We start from the raw sequence: 16,285 nt of genomic DNA, 5'->3' as shown, positions 1-16,285 counted from the left end.
CAGCCCCTTGAAGTTTGTTGGTACAGTTTTGTTACGACTATCATTTGGTGTCATATTATAACTAAATTTTAACCAACTGCAGAAATTCCTTTCTTATTGTTTTCCTTGTTTTTATCAGCTGGTGAAGATCTTCAGATGTTGATGAAAGTGCGTTATTTAGTCATTATCATCCAATTTATTCTGCAAACGCTGTTATGGTAGTTAGTAACGATGCAACTAACAACAGTTAGTTCTGAAACGTAGGGCATGCTTAAAGGGGCCATTCCATAAATCTTGGTCGAAACTGGGGCGTCTGAAGTGTTTTTGTTTCTGGGATAATTTTGTGCAGGACAAAAGTTGAAAACGTATCTGTTTGCAAGTTTTACACTACGAATTACTTCTTTTTACTATATCTATCAACTGCATAGCAGTACTCGTGAGAAGAAGTACACATAGCGGGAGATAGTAACTTAAGTTTTTTCCTGTATTCTAATGCAGTACAAAGATATGCATTTATGTTCGCGTTTATATGTTGAAGGATACTTATTATTTCTATAAATATTGCTGATGCACATTTTGATTATATATATATATATATATATATATATATATATATATATATATATGTATCTGGCTCAATGTAAAACGTAAGGGAGAGCGTTGTAGCTTGAGCTTAGGGTACCTAGGAACACATAAATGTTCTTGGTCAGTATTTCAGTTCAAAAAAAGGAACGCGTAGTACAGGTCGCCATAACAAGTTTCCGGCATTTTCCATTGTTTTGTTGTTGTGAAACATGAGATTGTGTTCTGTGTGGCGGTTGTAAATATTACAGATTGTGCATATATAAGTGCTGTGTGACACATTAAAGCTATTTGTAGTATTTTCTTAATTCTTCAGTTACAGAGTTCTATAATGAGTAAACTAGTTGCATAATGTGTAGAGGGTTAAGCCATACTTCATGATTCGTACGCCATTTTGCGCCTTGAATCGGTAGGACTTATACTATGGAACATGTGATATTATGAAATGAACTGAATTTTTTAGCATCTAACTATTTTCCCTCTCTTGAAAATGATAGTTTGTATGTGCTGTCAATAACTTCCATTTCAAAATATTTGTAATTTGTAATTTGATTTGTCTTACTGATTAGTGGGGTGTAGTAGAGTTATAATATAACAGAATATTACATTCAGTACCAATAAGATTTACTCAACCGCAACATTTTAAAATTTGAATCGGGTGTTTGCCTCTTGGTACATGACCACGTTGTAACTTGGAGCAGTTTTTCACATTTGGAAAAATCTTCCTTTTCCGGAGTAATTTTTGCATTTTCAGAAAAAGACTGTAGCACAGGTAAAGTGAATGACATCATTTCAAAATGGAATAAACATTGTGTTTCTGAACTTCTATTACATGGTAGAATAAAGAAGTATTCCAAGGTGCAACACTCTCCCCTGCAGTTCATATCATCATCAACCGGTCTGCCGTGGTAAACTAGACTCTATTCTTGAGTCATAAACAACCACAAATAATCGTCAAATTGAGTCAAAGCGAACGAATCAAATGTTGTAAATTTCTTAAATGGTCTAGGCTTTCAGAACATCGCAAACACAAATCAGAAGTCGAAAAATGTGTTTATAGGGTATGGCACTGGACAAAAGTCGAATCTGAGCTGAAATGTTACTTGGTTCCTTTATCTAACCCATATATCTTCCCGTGGTAATTTTTTTCCCGGGGATTAGGTGTTTGTGTTGTCCTCATAATTTCATCACCATCATCATCATCATTCGTCACAGTGGCGTCCGGCCCCGGTAGCTGACTGGTCAGCGTGACAGACAGTCAATCCTAAGGTCCCGGTTTCGATTCCCGGCTGGGTCGGAGATTTTCTCCCCTCAGGGACTGGGTGTTGTGTTGTCCAAATCATCATCATTTCATTCCCATCGACGCGCAGGTCTCCGAAGTGGCGTCAACTCGAAAGACCTGCACCAGACGAACGGTCTACCCGACGGGAGGCCCTAGCCACAAGACATTTCATTTCATTTGTCACAGTGGCTAGATTGGAATGCGTAAAATAATTGGACTATGTAAAAATGGGGTCTTCGTACGGGCGCTGATGACAGCGCAGTTGAGCGCACCACACACCCAACGTCATCATCCCATGGTAATTTCTTACGTGTAATATGAGTGAATGGTAGCGTCAGTGCAGCAACTGAAGAACTGAAGATTTTTTTGGAGCTGTATGCTCTTACAACTTACAGCAGTACTGTTTTTTCGTAGATCGGCAACCACGACCAGCACCGCGTGGCCAGCCGGTACAGCCCAGAGCTGGTGGACGGGATGAACATGCTGGTGACGCTGCTGCCGGGAACCGCCGTCACCTACAACGGAGAGGAGATCGGCATGGAGGACAACTACAACATGACGTGCGAGGTGGCGCACGACCCTCAAGGCTGCTTGGACGGTGTCACTCTCGGGAACTCCAGAGACCCGGAGAGGACGCCCTTCCAGTGGGACGACACCAAGAACGCCGGCTTCAGCACGGGCGACTCGACCTGGCTGCCAGTGAACGAGAACTACGTCACGCTGAACGCCGCGGCCCAGGAGCAGGCCGACAGGAGCCACCTCAAGACCTACCGCCAGCTGGTGGCGCTGAGGCAGGAATCAGCCGTGCAGACCGGCGCCAGCGCCGTCAAGAGTTCCGGCACCGTCTTTGCGTTCTCCAGGTGTGTACTCAATTCACAGCAAGTAAAATGTTCACTCCACGGGTCTGGCTCTTAGCATTTGGCCATCTTCACTGTCATCCTCTTAGTCATGGTCAAAGTCACCAGTATCATCATGAACAGATTCGCCACTGCCATCATCTGGACTATTATCATGTTTACCATCTTCATCACCGGCACAGTCAGCATTGTCATGATCACCACTATCAGCATTACAATCATCACTATCTCAACCTCAATCAACATGATGACCACCATCATCGACAATAGTGAATGCCGTTATCAACACAAAGACAGGCACCATTCCAATAATCATGATTAATATCACTAATACTATTGCTGACAGTATTGCAACCATCATTATCATCTTAAATCGACGCCATTAATGTAATCACCATCCAGATCATCATCCTTCCACCTACAACATCATCATTCTTATACTGTCCGCTCCCGGGAGCTGAATGGTCAGCGTGACGGATTGTCAATCCTCTGAGCCCGGGTTCGATTCCCGGCTGGGTCGGGGAATTTTCTCCGCCCAGGGACTGAGTGTTGTGCTGTCCTCAGCATCATCCTATCATCCTCATCGACTGCAGGTCGCCGAAGTGGCGTCAAATGGAAAGACCGGCACCCGGCGAGCGGTCTGCCCGATGGCCCTAGCCATACGATAAAATAAAAAAAAAAGAATAAAAATTCTTATACTCTTAATCATCGCCACTACTACTCTCAGCAATACTGCATTTGTCATCTCATGATATCTATTGGCCTATTCCGCATTACATAGTGTTGTCCAAAGATCTTTGATCAGATGCTGTATGGCTTGATAGATTTTTTTCAACAGAAAACAGGCAAATCATCTAAATGCTACAGATTATTTCTTAAACGGTACATCATTTTGATATAAGCGATGGCAGAAGTGTTTGTGTACGCTCTAGTGTACCTGCAAGGCATCGCTTTCACTGTACTGGAGCGATGCTGTGTTGTTGGCAGGACTGCGACTGACGGCACCGAAGTGGCTGTGGCTGTGAACCTGAGCACCGAACCAGCCAGCGTGGATCTCGTCAGCGTGCTCGGCCTGTCCAGCAGCTCTTTCGTCGTCAGCGCCTCCAGTATATCCAGCCCACTGCTGCAGGGGTAAGCTAAGCTCTTTGTCGTTTCCAGAGGTGTAGAGAAACATAGAACTTTCGGTGCAAAGACGATGCGGACGTCAGGAATTCGAATAGAAGATTCTCCTTCATCCCACAAAATGGAAGTGGAAGTTACTGCAGAGAGATCTACAATTCGATAACCATCAAACACAAACACTGAAACCTTGCAGAAACGAACACTGAGGTATGAAACTAATTAGAAAGTGAAACACCGAGGATTCAAGAATGCTTGCAGCAAACATAGACAGTGGCTGTGAAACTTCCTGGCAGATTAAAACTGCGTGTCGGACCGAGACTCGAAATCGGGACCTTTGCCTTTCGCGGGCAAGTGCTCTACCAACTGAGCTACCCAAGCACGACTCACGCCCCGTCCTCACAGCAGCAGTTCTGCATGGTTCGCAGGAGAGCTTCTGTAAAGTTTGGAAGGTAGGAGACGAGGTACTGGCAGAAGTAAAGCTGTGAGGACGGGGCGTGAGTCGTGCTTGGGTAGCTCAGTTGGTAGAGCGCTTGCCCGCGAAAGGCAAAGGTCCCGAGTTCGAGTCTCGGTTCGGCACACAGTTTTAATCTGCCAGGAAGTTTCATATCAGCGCACACTCCGCTGCAGAGTGAAAATCTCATTCTGGAAACATTCCCCAGGCTGTGGCTAAGCCATGTCCCCGCAATATCCTTTCTTTCAGGAGTGCTAGTTGTGCATGTTTCGCAGGAGAGCTTCTGTAACGTTTGGAAGGTAGGAGACGAGGTACTGGCAGAAGTAAAGCTGTGAGGACGGGGTGTGAGTCCTGCTTGGGTAGCTCAGTTGGTAGAGCACTTGCCCGCGAAAGGCAAAGGTCCCGAGTTCGAATCTCGGTTCGGCACACCATTTTAATCTGCCAGGAAGTTTCATCAGCGCACACTCCGCTGCAGAGTGAAAATCTCATGCTGGATGGACAGTGGCTGTTGTTGGCTTCCGATTATGGACAAATCAACACTGGCGATCTATATGGCTAGGCATTCGGTCCACTACTATTATTACAGCTGAAGCCCCATTAAGATAAAAGATCACACAGTGTGCATACCTTTTTATTCGCAGATGATCAGTTGGTGGTGGCGACCGGTGAAGAAGATGTCTCCTAATGGTGAGGAAAGTACTGAAGGTTATAGCAAATGGGGACTGAATTTTGGCACTAAGAGGATTTACCACTTAACCATGAGAACGCAATAAGCAGATCTTGAAATATCAGAAAATATAGTCATCGGTAATAGTAATAGTTGTAAATACACAGCGAGTTTAATTAATAAAGAAGAAACACGTGAAAATGACTAGAGAAACGGATTGAGCTCAGGAAGAAGAGAAACCTTAAATCTGAACTCCTTTTCCTTGTCCACAAAAATCGGATACAAAACGAAACATAATACGCAAGTATATATAAAGCCAGTACTGGACCAATTATCATATATAGTTCGAAGTATTGGGCGGTTACGGAAAAGAACCGTAAGAAATCTAAGCTGTAGAAATTGACGTTTTAAGACGAGCATCAAGGACCTCACGTTAGGAATATAGAACAAATGAGAATATACGTGCAATAACACATAAGAAAGATATCATAATGGATGAAGTAGAACGCAGACAACTTTCTTGCTTTCGACACTTAACTAGAATGGGACAAGAAGGAATACTCAAAACTATATTTGAGTATAAACCGACAAACAGAAGGTGCAGAGCAAGAACCTGACTTAAATGGATTCAACGAATAGAAATAAGTATGACCGATAAAATTTTAACTATTGAGGACATACAAATTTCCTTATTATGGACGCTGGAATGCGGCAGGAGCCGTAGATCCAGGACGAATATATTGTATATCCCTCCCTCCCCAGTTATCTCTCGAGTTGGTGTGGCTCGGTTCCCTCAGTCACAGTACGTAAGTGCAGCTACGGTGGAACAGAAGCCACACTAACTTTTGGTTCCTGAAGAAGGGCAGCAGCCTTTCCAGTAATTGCAGGGCATCACCGTGGACCATTGACCGATGTGACCTTGTAACAACAGTCAGGTTGGCCTTAATGTTCTGCTAATGTGAGTGGCTAAAAATAAGGAAAAATTACAGCCATTACATTTCCCGAAGTCATGCAGTTATACTGTATCTTCTCGAATAAGATAGTCACCAATTAGAATCTCCGGGCGGGCACTACTCGGGAAGACATCGTCATCAGAAACAATAAAAATGGCGTTCTGTGTGTCGGAGCATGAAATGTTAGATCTCTGAATGGGGTGGATAGGCAAGGTGTTTAAAAAGGGAAAATGGTTACGTTGCAGTTAGTTATAGTGGGAATTAGTGAAGTTCGATGTTAGGATGAACATGATTTCTGGTCAGGTGAGAACTGGATTATAAATATAAAATAAAATAGGGGTAATGCGGGAGTAGGTCTAATAACGAATGAGGGAATGGGGTGTGGGTAAGCTGCTATGAACAGCATTGAAAATGCATTATCATAGCCAAGATGGACACGAAAGCAACAACCAATACTGTAGTACAAGTTTGTATGCCAACTAGTATCTAGATGAAGAGATTGAAAGAATGAATGGTGGGATAAAAGAAATTATTCAGATAAAAAATGGAGAGGAACATTTAATACTAACGGGGTACTGAACTTCGATAATGAGAAAAGAAAGAGAAGGAAAAATAATATGACAGTATCATCTGTTGGAAAGGAATGAAAGAGGAAGCCGCCTGGTAGAATTTTTCGCAGAAAATTTTTTTAGCAAACGTTACAACTTGATTTGAGTATCATGAAAGAAAATTGTATGCGTTGAAAAGACCTGGAGACAACATAGTTTTAGACTGATTACATAATGGTGAGACAAAGATTTCGAAAAACTGTAGGATATTCCAGTGGTTGATGTGGGTTTAGATAATAATTTACTGGCTACGAACTGTACAAGGGCAGCATAGGATCAAAGGCTACAAAGACAGGGCCTAGATTGGATTTAACTGAAGGAAGAAGCAAATATAAAAGTGCGTAAATTAAAACAGGTGAAAGGGAATACAGACAGGTAAAAAATTAAACTGACTGACAATAGAAAATGGCTAAGCACGGATGGCTAAGGGACAAATGCAAGGCTGTAGAAGAATTCATGTATAGAAGAAAGACACATGCCGCCTATAGGAAAACTAAAGTGATCTTAATAGCAAAGAGAAGGACCTGTGCGCATATCATCAGTTCAACTGGCAGTCCAGTACTAAGCAAAATAGCGGAAAATGAAAAGGTAGAAGTTATATATGGCAGGATTATACAAGGGAAATGAACTTCAAGTCAGTATTATATACAAGGAAGAGGAAGAACACAAGATGAAATACTGCAAGGAGAGTTAGTCAGAGCACTGAAAGACCTTGGTGAAAACACGGCCTCTGGTGTAGATGACGTTCCCTTAGAATTATTGCGTTCCATTGGAGAGCATACAATGACAAAAATATTTCACCTAGTCTACAGGATTTATGAGACAGGCAAAGCACCCTCAGACTTCAAGAAGAATGTCATAATTCCAATTGCACGGAATCCAGGTACCGACCGGTGTAAATACTACTGAATCATCCGTTTAGTAAGTCATAGTTGCAAAATACCAACACGAATTATTTACGTAAGAACGGAGAAACTGGAAGAAGTCGGCTTCGGGGCAGACCAGCTCTGATTCAGGAGAAATGCAAAAAACACGCGAGGCTATATTGATCCTATGGTTAATCTCAGAAGATATGTTAAAGAAAGACAAACATGCTTTTGTAGCATTTGTAGATTCAGAGAAAGTATTTGACAATATTTACTGGCATACACGCCTTGAAGTTTGAAAGTAGCAGGGTAAAAGATAGGGAGCGATAAGTTACTTCTAACGTGTACAGTTACAGGAATGATTCGGATATAGAAAGGGAAGCAGTGGTTGAGAAGGGAGTGAAACAGCTTGCTGGGTGTTATTCAGTCTGTAAATCGAGCAATAACTAATGAAAATAGTGTTAAAGTTCAGGATGAAGAAATAAAAATTTTGTCAGAGACAGCAAAGGATTTGCAATAACAATTGAACGGAATGGATGGAGTCTTGAAGAGAAATTATAAGATGAACGTCAACAAAAGTGAAATAAGACTAATGGGATGTAGTTGAGTTAAATCAAGCGATTCTGTGGAAATTATATTAAGAAATGAGACACTAAAAGTAGTAGACGTAATTGGCTATTTGTTTTTTTGCGAAATAATACTTGAAGCTATATGCGACGCTAATTTCTCTTTTTCAGATACGCTTTCCTTGTCACAGCCAATCTACATTTAGTATTCCCTCTACTACGGCTCTCGTCACATACTTCCTGCACAAAAAGCTAATCTCATCTACTGCTTCTAGTGTGTCGTTTCCAAATATAATTCCTTCGGCATTTACAGGTTCAATTCGACTAGATTCTATTACCATTGTTTATATACATCTCATAATATATTTTATATATACATTCAAATGATCTTCCAAGTCGTTTCAGTGTAATTATAAACACATTATTGTAATTCAGGGACCTGAACGCCTTACGAAATTCGCACCTTACTAAACGAAGACATACTTCCAGATGATCATTTTACACAAGAATACACTAAGATATCACAGTGGATAATAGAACAGACGAATGATTGACACCACGTATGTTATCAAAGGATCTCTGTGCGATATGCTACTGCTATGTTAAACGTGATCTAGCTGAAATTCACGACTGCGATATATCTCAGCAGCTGAAACTTGAGACGTGTGGGAGAAGCACTGTTACCTGAATCCCCTCTTCTTGTTCCTGCAGCTCGGCGGTGGACCCCTCTTCGCTGACGCTCTCTGGCCACGAGTCTGTGACCATCATTACGGCGCCGACCAAGATCCGGAGGAAGTAAGTGAGCTCCACGGGCGCACCCTCCAGTCGATGGGATCCTGCTTCACTTTCTACAACTTTCTGGAATCTGCCTGTTACAAACATCATTATTGAGAGTTTTTGTAATGCTATGCCACTGTGACATGACATTAACTACTCTTGTTTGACACGCAAATAAAATACGCTTTTGCATTTCATTTCACCCGGAAAAGATTATTTATTTTCTCCCCAGTGGACAACGTACAAATTTCTTTTAACATAATACTAACTGTCCAGTGTGTGCTTCTTGCAAGTAGCTGCATACAGCAAGAAGAATCCTGTGAATATTTTAGTTTTATAATTTTGTAGCCGGCCGAAGTGGCCGAGTGGTTCTAAGCTCTACAGTATGGAACCGCGCGACCGCTACGGTCGTAGGTTCGAATCCTGACTAGGGCATGGATGTGTGTGATGTCCTTAGGTTAGTTAGGTTTAAGTAATTCTAAGTTCTAGGGGACTGATGATCTCAGAAGTTAAGTCCCATAGTGCTCAGAGCCATTTGAACCATTTTGAACCATAATTTTGTACACTGTTATAAAAGTGTCGTGTGGAAACTATATTGTTGATACTACATAATACGCTGATAAGCAGAAAGCTTTAGATGCGTCACTGAACGCTTGGAACCTACCATACCGTTTCTCTTATTTATAGCTATTTTTGTTTACGATGTACTACCACATACTACGATACTTCTTCTTTCCTGGCCTTAATAATGAATGACACTTTTACTTTTTCTTATGGCTCTGGTTTCATCAGGCAGACGTAATGAACTTGCACTGCAGCATTATGAATCTGGAGATAGTAATACTTAAGTGAAACATTAAGAACTGCAATGAAACAATGGAACCAAGGACAAAGGACTTACTTAACTCACCCATATATTTGCTTCATCGCAATTGATGACAAATGCCATACACAAATTTCTTTGTTTCTTACAACGGTGTTCGACGTCTTTCCGATGTCACTTCGACCACACACACATGCCGAGAGAAACGGTGATTTAATTTTTATACCGCCTACATTCGCCTTCTTCTTCCCCTTGTGATGACAAATTAAACTATGGTGATAGGACAGACATAAATGCTCAAGTGAACTCTTAATCTGTTGCCAAATACGTCAAGAAGAGGAAGTTTAAACGTTATGGTAAATCATGAAGTCAAACGGATCAATTTGCGTCGCAGGTGGAGGAGTTAAAATATGACAACCATAAATATTTTTTGTGAATCATTTCAAGAAAAATTGACTATGTGAAGTCAACAACTCCACTTATATTTACCTTGTTGTTACTGTGTGTGTGTATTACAATCAGCTAATTAATAGTTTGATTTTGAATGTCGCTGTCTTGGCAACATGGTATTTTATTAAAACTGGCTTTGCAGCTATCACCAGAAAAAAAACGAGAAAATAGAAACAAAAACATATCAACAGATTTACAAAACAGGACAATGGACAATAAAAGTGCGAATCAAATTATCAAGTCACCTAAAAATTACAGCAGAGGCATGCAAGCGAGTAGTAAGTACTTGAAAGAGCAGGGAGTCAATTTTTGTAGATGAAATTTACAGTGACTGGTGCAAGTGACGCTAGAAAAATACCATTTACTGACAACTGTAGAGATATATGTTTAACAATGTAGTGTATGAAACTTTCTGGCAGATTAAAACTGTGTGCCCGACCGAGACTCGAACTCGGGACCTTTGCCTTTCGCGGGCAAGTGCTCTACCAACTGAGCTACCGAAGCACGACTCACGACCGGTACTCACAGCTTTACTTCTGCCAGTACCTCGTCTCCTGGAAGGTAGGAGACGAGGTACTGGCAGAAGTAAAGCTGTGAGTACCGGTCGTGAGTCGTGCTTCGGTAGCTCAGTTGGTCAGTTGGCCTTTGGCTGTGCTGCGGTGAGGACGCGCTGTTTGTGTTCCTGCCGCGGAGCGAGCGCTCGTGTTGTTTACATAGTATTCGGCCGTTTCGCGCGTGCCGTACTCAGCATATAGATCACTATGGCGCACCAATACAGAAAATCGACGCTCAAATTTACGTTCCGCAACGAATTTGCACGGCCTAAAGCACTCGAAGTCGAACGATTTCTACGAGAAGAAGTTAAAATCCCGGCGAGCGACATTCTCGGCATTCACTTGTCCATTGTGAGTAGTATCGTATATGTCAAGATCATCAACGACGCAACATGTGAACGGATCCTTCGGGACACGAAACAGGGCCTCCGTTTCTGCCATGCTGATGGCAATGTGGGGACTGTGCACGTCGATTATTCTGGCATGGGACTTCGCACGATCAGAATTTTCGAACTTCCTTTCGAACTACCGGCGGAGGACGTCGTGACAGCGCTGCGCCCCTACGGCACGGTCCATGATCATATTGCGGAAAAATGGACGCAATTCCAGACATATCCTGTGCTGAACGGCGTCCGCCAGGTCCGAATCGAACTTAAACGACATGTACCTCCATATCTGGCTATAGGTGGCTGCCGTGCCATCGTCATCTACGATGGGCAACCGAAGACCTGCTCAGGTTGTGGGAAGGAGGGACACCTCAGATCAGAATGTATGCAACGTCGAATCACGCAACTGCCGCCGGCTGAAGCGGACCCGCCATCGCAGCCGACGCTGCTTCCTGTGACTTATGCAGCAGCCCTCACGACAGCTACCACTTCACCACGACAGCCGACATCCACTGCTGTGTCGCGGCTCCATGCTCCAATACAGGGCGATGATGCCACACCCGTTCCACAAGCTACGGATTCAACTCCGATGCCGCCGCCTCCGTCGACGGATAACAACATACAGGAAGATGGCATGGCCGTCGATTCGCTTATTGTGCCTACGGCTGCCTTTGTGCCGGAACGTCGTGAATCTTTGCCATCGTCTGACGCAGAAGAACACACCAGGAAGCAACGCTCTCCGAAGCGACGGAAGCGGAGGCGTAGAGCAACTTCCGAACGGGATGCGACACCGCCTCCAGAGGATGACGATTCCACCTTCAATGACGACGCTACCACGGAGGCAGCCGCCATTTGCTGCAGTGTGGCACCATCGAACGATAATGAGGACCAACCACATATATCTACAGTGGCACAATCGGATGCCGAGATGGAGGGCAGATGCTGCCCACCACCTTCTGGAGTGCAAGCACCAACGCCGTGTCCTAAGGACGCTAGGGAAGCCGATCTTGCTTTCAGTTCCCCGACGTGGGCGGATGACCACGACGACGACGGAACCATGCAAGTTACGCCAACAGGGCCCACGGCGTTGGCGCCGGCTCTCTAGAACGGCCTGCAGGTGAGGTTTGGGGGGATGCGGAGGTGTCAATACAGTCAGAAGCGTCATAGGTAATTCCAGTCTTAATGAATAACTTAACACCTGCGGTTCGTCAACAAGCTTATCGTATCGCCACGCTTAACATCAACACGATACGAACGGCAGTGAAGATCCAGTTGCTGCGTGAGATGCTTCGTTCTTCGGATGTTGACATTGCCCTGTTGCAAGAAGTATATATAGCGGCCCTCCCCGTTTTCTACGGTTATGTGACATATGTGTCACCGGCGGACCGGAATGGCAGCGGTACGGCAATACTAGTGCGCGACGGAATTGCCATCGACGAAGTGACTTACCTTCCGTCAGGAAGGGGGCTGGCGATCACAGCACTGGGCACGCGCATCATTAACATTTACGCTCCATCAGGAACTGACCAACGCCGCGAACGATCGCTGTTCTACTCGGAGGATATCGCCCCCCTCTTTATCAGCAGCTTCGAGCAATATATCTTCGGCGGCGATTTTAACTGTGTGCTCCACCCCAAAGACCAAGTCCCACATTTCTCGACTTGTCAAGAACTTCGGCTCCTGGTTCGAGACCTGCTTCTCACCGACACGTGGGAGACAGTGCACGGTGACCGTCCCGGGCCGACATACCTTACTAGTCACTCAGCCAGTCGCCTAGACCGCATTTATGTCTCACGAGCTCTAGCACCGGGAGTATTGGACGCCGAACGTTGGCCGCTTGCCTTCTCCGATCATAGCGCTTTCATATGCACACTCACTCTACAACAGCAGCGGATATGGCGCAGCCGAGGACCCTGGAAGCTGAATGTGGCACATCTTCAAGCCCCGGAATGCCGTCAGATTATCGCCAACACATGGCTGGATTGCGAACGTCGTCTTCCCCGATACCCATCGACTCTAGCATGGTGGGTGGACTGTGCAAAACCAGCGTTTCGGCGTGTGCTAACTCAATTCGGAAAAGATACCGCAGCTTGGCATCGTCACACATTGGACTTTTATTACACGACAGCCAACCACCATCTCCAAACCGACAAATGGAAAGCCGCCGAATTAAAGGTAAAATTTTGTCTCTTACGAGGAAACGTTTGGAGGGGGTCGTAGTGCGATCGCGACGTCAAGACCGAGTGGAAGGAGAAAACCCGTCTATGCATCACATCGTGCTCGACAGCCGCCGACGCCGACAGCAGCTGATCACGGACCTCGTTTTGCCGGGTGGTAGGGTCGTAACGACTCAGGCGGCGGTTACAGAAGCCTTCTCAGATCACTATCGCCGGTTTTACGACGAGGTGAATACAGAGGACGAGGAAGCGGACGATCACGACATACTGCAGCATGTGTCGCACACCCTCGACAATGCAGCAGCGGCGACGCTTTTAGGTGGAATTACACGAGACGACATCGAGGACGCGCTTAACAAGGGAGCACTCAACAAATCTCCTGGGCCAGACGGACTGCCGCTCGAGTTTTATCGTACTTTCCGCGATCTCATGATGCCCCGATGGATCATCATGTACCAAGAACTGCTGACCCCTGGTTCCCACGTGCCACCTGCATTCGTGGAAGGTCTCCTTATACCGATACACAAGCCTTCCAGAGGTCGGACGGTCGAGGACTACAGGCCCATCACAATGCTTAACTCGGACTATAAAATCTTCGCCCGATTACTCGCCAGCCGCATAAAGAAGGTTCTGCCCCTGCTCCTCTCAATGGAGCAAACGACACAGGGCGGAGTGACCAACATGCAAACGGCAACCAGTGAATGCAGGGATTTAATAGCCATCGCCACATCCTGTCGCCTTCGAGCTGCTCTGATCTCCATTGATTTCGACCACGCCTTCGACAGAGTTCACCACAAGTTCCTTCTGTCCGTAATGGCCCGCATGGGCTTCCCGCCTGACTTTATCGACATCTTTCAGCGCCTTTTCCGTGGAGCTGCATCCCGTGTACTGGTGAATGGACGGATTGCGGGTCCCTTTCCGATCCGACGGTCAGTTCGCCAAGGATGCCCACTCTCCATGATTCTTTACGCGATCGCACTCGAACCACTTGTCGGAGGGTTGAAAAACAGGCTCTCGGGCATTTCATTGAGGGATCATACCTTTCAGTGCAGAATATATGCTGATGACCTTCTATTACTTGTCCGATCTGATGACGAGGTACGCTCGGTGATACAATGGGTCAATCGCTATGGTTTGGCAGCGGGCAGCCGCATGAATGTGGCCAAGTCGGCAGCGATGCCCATTGGGAGAGGTCTACAGGAGGACGCTTTAGCCCCACTCCCACTAGTTAACAAGATCCGGTTCTTGGGCATAACATTTACACAGGATGTGCGCCGCACGGCTGCCATGAACTATGCACGATTACTACAGGCAATACGCACAGAAGTTCGCCGGAACTTACTTCGACGGATGGACCTCCTACAGCGTGTGGAATACCTCAACCTTCACGTGGCGACTAAGATGATCCACATGGCCCAGGTCCTACCGATATCCACAGCGATGGCACACAGACTGCAAGCAGCGTTTGGATATTACCTTACCGCCGGACACCTATTCAAAGTCCGCTACGAAACACTCACCCTCCCTCCGCTTGATGGCGGACTGGGACTTATAAATGTACGAGCGAGGGCTACAGCATTATACTTGTGCACAATGATGAAATTGTGGACCCACCAAGATGCTTCCCTTACGGGTCGTCTGTTAGAGGAATTGCTGCCGGCGTCTCTTATGCCACCTGTCACGGTTGCACACATTACACCCTCACTCTCGCACCTCTCGGCATTTATTCTTGAGTATAGTTACATGCACCCAGATCTTCCCAACACTCGCACTCCCAAGGCGAGAGACTTTTACAGACTGCTGCTAAGGTCCACCCCTCGCAATGTGATTGAGAGGAAGAGCCCTACGACCCTATGGCCTGCAGTGTGGAGAGCGGTCCAGAAGTCGTTCCTCCCCACGCGGGTACGAGCCGCGTGGTGCCAGGTGGTGAACGGGAAGGTTGTAACACGACAAAGGCTGCACGCTATTGGGATGGCGGATTCCCCCCTTTGTCCACATTGCCACCTCGTGGATACTGACGAACACCGTTTAACATGTGGATCGGCGTTAGAGGTATGGCTGCTAGTGCAGAAGATCCTCGCCTGCTACCTACGTATCGCGCCTCGCACAATTGAGCCACGGCTCCTCCTTTGTCCAGAGGATACTTATTTCCCACCTGCGAAGACTCATGCTCTCACATGGTTTAAAGGCATGTCCATATACTACCTCTTTCAAGATGATGAGAAGATGGTGCTTGATTACTGGCAATTTCTCCAGAACAGTCATAGCACACTTGAGTGTACACCCCGATACCGACAACTATTTGCGAACTATTTGCGCAGTGGCTTCGATAACCCCCCTCACAGTTGGGGAGTACCGGGCAGAGAATGATCGCCTTCATGGGGCTCTACACGCTGAGAAATGTTGTACCAATTTGGAACATGGAATCTGTACGCAGATGGGCCATGCACATGGAATGGCGTGCGGGATTTGGTTACATTTTTCTTTCTTTATTATCTATCATCACACTATTGGTTTCAAATTCTATTTCATAGTTTAGAAGGAACTCTTGTTCTGTTGTTGATATGGATGTCCATTCTAATTTTGTTTATCGTAACTGAAAGACGCCTTTTTCCATCATTTACAATTTAAAAAAAAAATATAAAAAAAATTAAAAAAAAATTTTAAAAAAATAAAAAAACACGGCCAAGGTAACTGGCTACGACTTGGAGAACCCGGGTTCGAATCTCCAAGAAACCTAGCGGATGTTGTTCTTTTCGTTTGTATTTTTCCATATATCAATTAATATGTTCAAAAAAAAAAAATTGTAAAAAAAAGAAAAAATAAAAAAAAACAAAAAGAGAGCCGAAGTTATCATAAAAAAAAAAGTTGGTAGAGCACTTGCCCGCGAAAGGCAAAGGTCCCGAGTTCGAGTCTCGGTCGGGCACACAGTTTTAATCTGCCAGGAAGTTTCATATCAGCGCACACTCCGCTGCAGAGTGAAAATCTCATTCTGGAATGTAGTGTATATCAGAAGAGGTAGAATGTAATAACTTTTGTAAATTATTAACATATGGCATAACATAAATATTTAAAAATGTATACTAAATTTAACATGTAAAAGCTACAGACCACTCCATTTCACACATGATAAAAGAACATAATACACTGAAGAGCCAAAGAAACTGGTACACCTACCTAATATC

General features: G+C 44.8%; 1 protein-coding gene across 1 annotated transcript in view; it reads left to right on the top strand.

The window, feature by feature from the left end:
- Positions 1-8,907, top strand: part of LOC126169274 (maltase 2-like) — a 37,228-nt gene extending 28,321 nt beyond the window's left edge. Inside the window, exons 7-9 of the mRNA XM_049920629.1 lie at positions 2,258-2,703; positions 3,688-3,831; positions 8,645-8,907. Coding sequence (XP_049776586.1) covers positions 2,258-2,703; positions 3,688-3,831; positions 8,645-8,732 — 678 coding nt within the window. The 3' untranslated portion in view covers positions 8,733-8,907. The remainder of the gene's footprint in view (positions 1-2,257; positions 2,704-3,687; positions 3,832-8,644) is intronic.
- Positions 8,908-16,285: the final 7,378 nt, after the last annotated feature.

The sequence above is a fragment of the Schistocerca cancellata genome, chromosome 1 (genome assembly GCF_023864275.1).
Source record: "Schistocerca cancellata isolate TAMUIC-IGC-003103 chromosome 1, iqSchCanc2.1, whole genome shotgun sequence".
NCBI lineage: Eukaryota > Metazoa > Arthropoda > Insecta > Orthoptera > Acrididae > Schistocerca > Schistocerca cancellata.
The sequence above is the reverse complement of the archived record's forward strand: the minus strand, read 5'-3'. Positions and strand labels throughout refer to the sequence as shown.